This window comes from Pseudorasbora parva, chromosome 7 (genome assembly GCF_024679245.1).
Source record: "Pseudorasbora parva isolate DD20220531a chromosome 7, ASM2467924v1, whole genome shotgun sequence".
Lineage (NCBI taxonomy): Eukaryota > Metazoa > Chordata > Actinopteri > Cypriniformes > Gobionidae > Pseudorasbora > Pseudorasbora parva.
Genome location: NC_090178.1, coordinates 1,028,853 through 1,034,852, shown reverse-complemented (window position 1 = coordinate 1,034,852; position 6,000 = coordinate 1,028,853). Strand labels below are relative to the sequence as shown.

The following is a 6,000-nucleotide window of genomic DNA, read 5'->3' as shown; positions in this document are numbered from 1 at the left end:
GAACACCAGAACCTGGATCCACACCAGAGCTGCTTTTAACGGGACCGACTTTCTTTCTTAGGCTTCTCCTTTGTTTTTATATTTATTTTATTAATTAAAATAAACGATGAGATGCGCTGGTGGAACAACACGAGCCCATGATAGCTTACGCGACTGTAAAGACGAGGCTCAGGGTTATAGAGTCCGCTTCTTCAGCTGCTGGAGTTATGGCCTTTACACACTGGTTCCTTCATTCGTTTGCTCTGACCAGATCTCTCTCTGATGGCCAAATGACCAGGAGTCGGCCTAAATGCCTTCCGCCCATAAATCGATTAATGAGTATGATTGTCTGCGGCCGACACACACACTCATAGAACGATAGGAGACACGGTCATAACAGGTGCAACACACCGATGGGAGTAAAACGTTAATATTTTTATATGTAATAGTAACTGCATTGTTATAGATCATTTTGCTAATGTGTGTGTCTAACAGAGCATACCTTTAGCACGCTGGACTCACGTATGGGCCAGAGCTTGCAACGCCCGGCAGGCCGATCAATCTCATTATAGTCCGTTCTTCATTCTGCTATTCTGGTTGCTGCTTTCAAAACAATCCCTCCCTCATGTGGACTGACAGTGGAGATTAAGCTCATTAAATATGCAAATCTTCTCCAATCCTAGCCGTGGGCGTTTACTTCCAAGTCTCCAGTGACACGCCCATCAGAACCCAGCGTTCAGGAGAGAGCCTCAAAACCAGTGCAGAAAATAGTCTATTACTGATGAGTTATGATGTTTCTGAATGTAAATACTAGTGTTGTAGTCAAGACCACCTAAACCGAGACCAAGACAAGACCAAGACTTTGAAGGGCCGAGACCGAGTCAAGACCAAGACCAAGACAGGCCGAGACCGAGTCAAGACCGAGACCAGTGCATGTCCCCACACTTATGATAAAATGTGGAATATGCATATGATTGGCACTTCTCTCATATGTGTGGGTGTGTAAGTGTACCATGAGAGAAGTTTTGATCAAATAATCAAAAGGCATTGCAGCTTTGTGGGAATTAATCTTTTTCTTCTATAAGCAAATAACACTTAACTTTTCGTCAGTGGGAGGCACTGAAGACGACGTGTTCATATTGTTTACAGTCTATGGTGGACACAAACACCAAACTGACACTGACAGAGCTTTGTGTTTTGTTTTGTGAAAAGTGCTCAATCCCATTTTAAAACTCAAAGTTCCCTAAGAATGCTAATCTGGATGAGGTATTAATCTCAGACACAGTCCATTATGTCTTAAATGAATGTGAATAACAGGAGGTGGAAGATGTATCATACAGATATGCATTAGTATGCTGCTTAAGCTAATTATTTTATATATGTACATATTTTTCATTTACAAATTGAAAATGTTATTGTGCAGCTTTATTGTGCAACAACAAGGAAAAGAAACCCTGTACTTGCATTTTTTGATTAACTACAGTTTGATTTAACAAATATCTCACATGTGCAGGGTTTTTCCTGGGTCAAAAATGGTCTTTGGTGGTGGCTGACAGACCTACACACACACACACACACACACACCATTTTTTTTTTTAAATGCAACGAAACAATCATTTTTTTATTATCTTATGTTTATATCTCATATTATGTATGATCTCTTATCTTGATGTTTCTTTTGTTCCAACAGGTTGAATTGTTTTGGTATATAATCATATCAATATTAGAAATAGCATTAACAGTTAACAAATAGCCACATTTTCTGCCATATACAATTTAATAAAATGATCAGCTAGCTAACAAACAACTTTGTTCTGTTTTCACCTCACTCCAGTCTAAACTAAATGATTTAAGACTATTTATTTTACTACACATTCAACATACATAAACTGAAATACTGTGGATAGTTAAAACTAATAATTCTTACTCTCCACTCTTGCTAAATTGGGTAAGCACACTTGTGTTCTCATTTCTGAGGTGTTCTGAGTAAATGATTAAACTGATTCGTTCAGTTCATTGTTGAACAGATCAGTTCTTATTACCGTCGTTAAAATGATTCGGTTCAAATGAGTCATTTGGTCGTGAATCGGACATTAGCAGACCCGTTGTTTGTGAATCACGGCTGTCAGAACATCGCGGAAGGTTTGTCACACAGAAAACACTTCATAACTGGATAGAAATTGTTTCCTATTTATTTAATGTATGATTTATGTCAGCTGTTTAGCTGGTCAAACGTTTTTTTTTAAACGCAATTCACACCGAGTGGTACTTCAAAACAGTTGTCCGAACGCGCAACGTTCAACATGGATTCGGTTTTCTGAACTTTTGATTTAGCTTAATATGTAAAGTATCAGAGAGAGCTTATCTGCTTATTTTTAAGACAGAGAGAGAGAGAGAGTGCGCGCAGGGTGGAGTTCTCTGCTCTTTATATGCCTTCAGCTGTGGTCTTGACCGGTCTTGAGACAAAATCCCGAGTCATCTTCGCCCGAGACCGAGACGAGACCGAGTAAAAATGCGGTCGATACCGAGACGAGACCAAGACCTTTAACCAAGACCGATCTCGAGTACTACAACACTAGTAAATACCACACACACGTCATTAGTTGACCTCAGACAACAGTATAGTAAAAATAAAAAAACAGTTCATGACACTTTTAAGTATCAAAAGTAAATTCCTCTTTTATGTCGCCGCATTATTGTATTATAGTTGTATAAATGCACATTATGCCATCATGGTTTAAGCCAGTCAGTGACGCTCCATCTGACACACTAGCAGACGACTAACTTAAACTCATTTAAATACTTGTAGAAAAGTTACAAAGCTGCTGTCACTTTAAGGCCGAATGCACGGATCCAATACACTGATACACATCTGATATTCTCACACTGTTCACCTTCACTGAAGACAGAATCAACTTTGTTTATGTGAATACTCCACTAAATGAGCATTTGGACATCCGTCTTCTTCCATTTTGCTCTAAACTATAAATCAGTGTTTAATAAATGCTGTGAAATCATTGAACTTCACGAGACTCTACAAGAGTGATTCCTGAAAGGCTTTCTGCAAAAACCCAAACACCTTTTAAAGAAGAAAAAAATCATCCACTGACTTTCAAAGCTGCGACAGAAACGACTTTCCACTTCGAGGACCTTGATAGAAATGTAGTAGAGTAAAGAGGACGATATTTGTCTTTCAGATGGAGTGAAGTTAAAGTCAGAAGATTACAGGAAAAATAATACTCCAGTATAGCACAGAGACTCAAACAGTGAACTTCAGTACAGGACTCGAGGAAATGAGCTGAGGGACTGGCCAGATCTGATCGCCTTTCTGCGAAATAAAACGAAATAAATAAAACTCTTGAACTTGAAATAGTCCCACACAGTATGCTTCTTCTTTTCCATTGCTTCATTTTGCGAAATATGTCTGTGTCGGCACGTGTGGTTGCATGTATATATAAATACAGGTTTTTTTTAACTATGCAGCAAACAAACAAACAAATGCGGAAACAAAACCAAACAACAAAAAAACCTTTTAAACCGTTTAAGTGATAGTGTTAATCGGTCAAAATTCATACTACTGGTTAAACGGTCAATATGAGCATCTGTAGTTTGTACAGTATAAAAACTATTACGCCTATGAAATGTCCCTACATTTCACAAAAAACAAATGTGTGTGTGTATTTGTGTGTGTGTGTGTTTGTCCCTCAGGGCTCCTTCCCGCTGGACTCGGGTCGCTCCACGCGACATCATGGGCTAGTGGAGCGAGTGCACAGAGACCGGCGCTTCATCTCTCCGGTCAGACCCTACAGGAGACAAGTATCCTATGATGAGTGTGTGTGTGTGTGTGTATGTGCGTGCGTGCGTGTGTGTATGTGTGTGTGTGTGTTAGCGTGTGTTTGAGAGAGTCATTGTGCAGATGTGTGTGTGCTGTTGGTGTCCTTGACCTCTGACCCCAGATGGACAGCTCTCACAGCAGCTCTGTGTATCTGTCTCCGCCCCCTGACCCCAGCTGGAGAAGGTAACGCTCTCATAAATCTCCTGCATCTTTTCAGTCTCCTCTGTAGTTTGCTTGCTTTGCTGCTCTTCCTCGCCTCTTTGTTTTGTTCAGATGATTCTGATCTCAAACATCATCTTACTGGATCAGAAACATCTGAGCGCTTTAACATACACACTTACACACTCACACTCACACACACACACACACACACACACACACACACACACACACACACACACACACACACACACACACACACACACTAATATACTGAAGGTGCTCTTGACGGTTCAGTAGTCTCCTCGCTCTCGTACCGACCCCACAGTCCCGCTCTGCTGCTCCTCCGCGTCTCTCCTGCGCTCCTCCGGGTCTCTCCTTCGCTCCTCCGGGTCTCTCCTTCGCTCCTCCGGGTCTCTCCTTCGCTCCTCTGGGTCTCTCCTTCGCTCCTCCGGGTCCTCCCTTCGCTCCTCTGGGTCTCTCCTTCGCTCCTCTGGGTCTCTCCTTCGCTCCTCTGGGTCTCTCCTTCGCTCCTCCGGGTCTCTCCTTCGCTCCTCTGGGTCTCTCCTTCGCTCCTCTGGGTCTCTCCTTCGCTCCTCTGGGTCTCTCCTTCGCTCCTCTGGGTCTCTCCTTCGCTCCTCCGGGTCCTCCCTTCGCTCCTCTGGGTCTCTCCTTCGCTCCTCTGGGTCTCTCCTTCGCTCCTCCGGGTCTCTCCTTCGCTCCTCCGGGTCTCTCCTTCGCTCCTCTGGGTCTCTCCTTCGCTCCTCCGGGTCCTCCCTTCGCTCCTCTGGGTCTCTCCTTCGCTCCTCTGGGTCTCTCCTTCGCTCCTCTGGGTCTCTCCTTCGCTCCTCTGGGTCTCTTCTTCGCTCCTCCGGGTCTCTTCTTCACTCCTCCGGGTCTCTCCTTCGCTCCTCTGGGTCTCTCCTTCAATCCTCTGTGTCTCTTCTTCGCTTCTCCGGGTCTTCCCTTCGCCCCTCTAGGTCTCTCCTTGGCTCCTCCAGGTCTCTCCTTGGCTCCTCCAGGTCTCTCCTTGGCTCCTCCGGGTCTCTCCTTGGCTCCTCCAGGTCTCTCCTTGGCTCCTCCGGGTCTCTCCTTGGCTCCTCCGGGTCTCTCCTTGGCTCCTCCGGGTCTCTCCTTGGCTCCTCCGGGTCTATCCTGCGCTCCTCCGGGTCTCTCCTGCGCTCCTCCGGGTCTCTCCTTCGCTCCTCCGGGTCTCTCCTGCGCTCCTCCGGGTCTCTCCTTCGCTCCTCTGGGTCTCTCCTTGGCTCCTCCGGGTCTCTCCTTCGCTCCTCTGGGTCTCTCCTTCAATCCTCCGTGTCTCTTCTTGGCTTCTCCGGGTCTTCCCTTCACTCTTCTGGGTCTCTCCTTCGCTCCTCCCAGTCTCTCCTTCGCTCCTCCAGATCTCTCCTGCGCTCCTCCGGGTCTTCCCTTTTGCTCCTCCGGGTCTTTCCTTGGCTCCTCTGGGTCTTTCCTTTGCTCCTCTGGGTCTCTCCTTGGCTCCTCCAGGTCTCTCCTTCACTCCCCTGGGTCTCTCCTTCGCTCCTCCCGGTCTCTCCTTCGCTCCTCCCGGTCTCTCCTTCCCTCCTCCCGGTCTCTCCTTCGCTCCTCTGGGTCTCTCCTTGGCTCCTCCGGGTCTCTCCTTCGCTCCTCTGGGTCTCTCCTTGGCTCCTCCAGGTCTCTCCTTGGCTCCTCTGGGTCTCTCCTGCGCTCCTCCGGGTCTCTCCTTCGCTCCTCTGGGTCTCTCCTTGGCTCCTCCGGGTCTCTCCTTCGCTCCTCTGGGTCTCTCCTTCAATCCTCCGTGTCTCTCTTTCGCTCATCCGGGTCTCTCCTTCGCTTCTCCGGGTCTGTTCTTCGCTCCTCCGGGTCTCTCCTTGGCTCCTCCGGGTCTTTCCTTCACTTTTCTGGGTCTCTCCTTGGCTCCTCCAGGTCTCTCCTTGGCTCCTCCAGGTCTCTCCTTGACTCCTCCGGGTCTCTCCTTGGCTCCTCCGGGTCTCTCCTTTGCTCCTCTGGGTCTCTCCTTCAATCCT

The 6,000-nt window shown here is 46.6% G+C and overlaps 1 protein-coding gene across 2 annotated transcripts in view; it reads left to right on the top strand.

Moving 5' to 3' along the window:
* Window positions 1–6,000, top strand: part of LOC137082512 (CREB-regulated transcription coactivator 2) — a 56,650-nt gene that overhangs the window by 3,884 nt on the left and 46,766 nt on the right. For both annotated transcript variants that reach the window (XM_067447733.1, XM_067447734.1), the window contains exons 3-4: window positions 3,688–3,795; window positions 3,936–3,997. In XM_067447733.1, coding sequence (XP_067303834.1) covers window positions 3,688–3,795; window positions 3,936–3,997 — 170 coding nt within the window. The remainder of the gene's footprint in view (window positions 1–3,687; window positions 3,796–3,935; window positions 3,998–6,000) is intronic.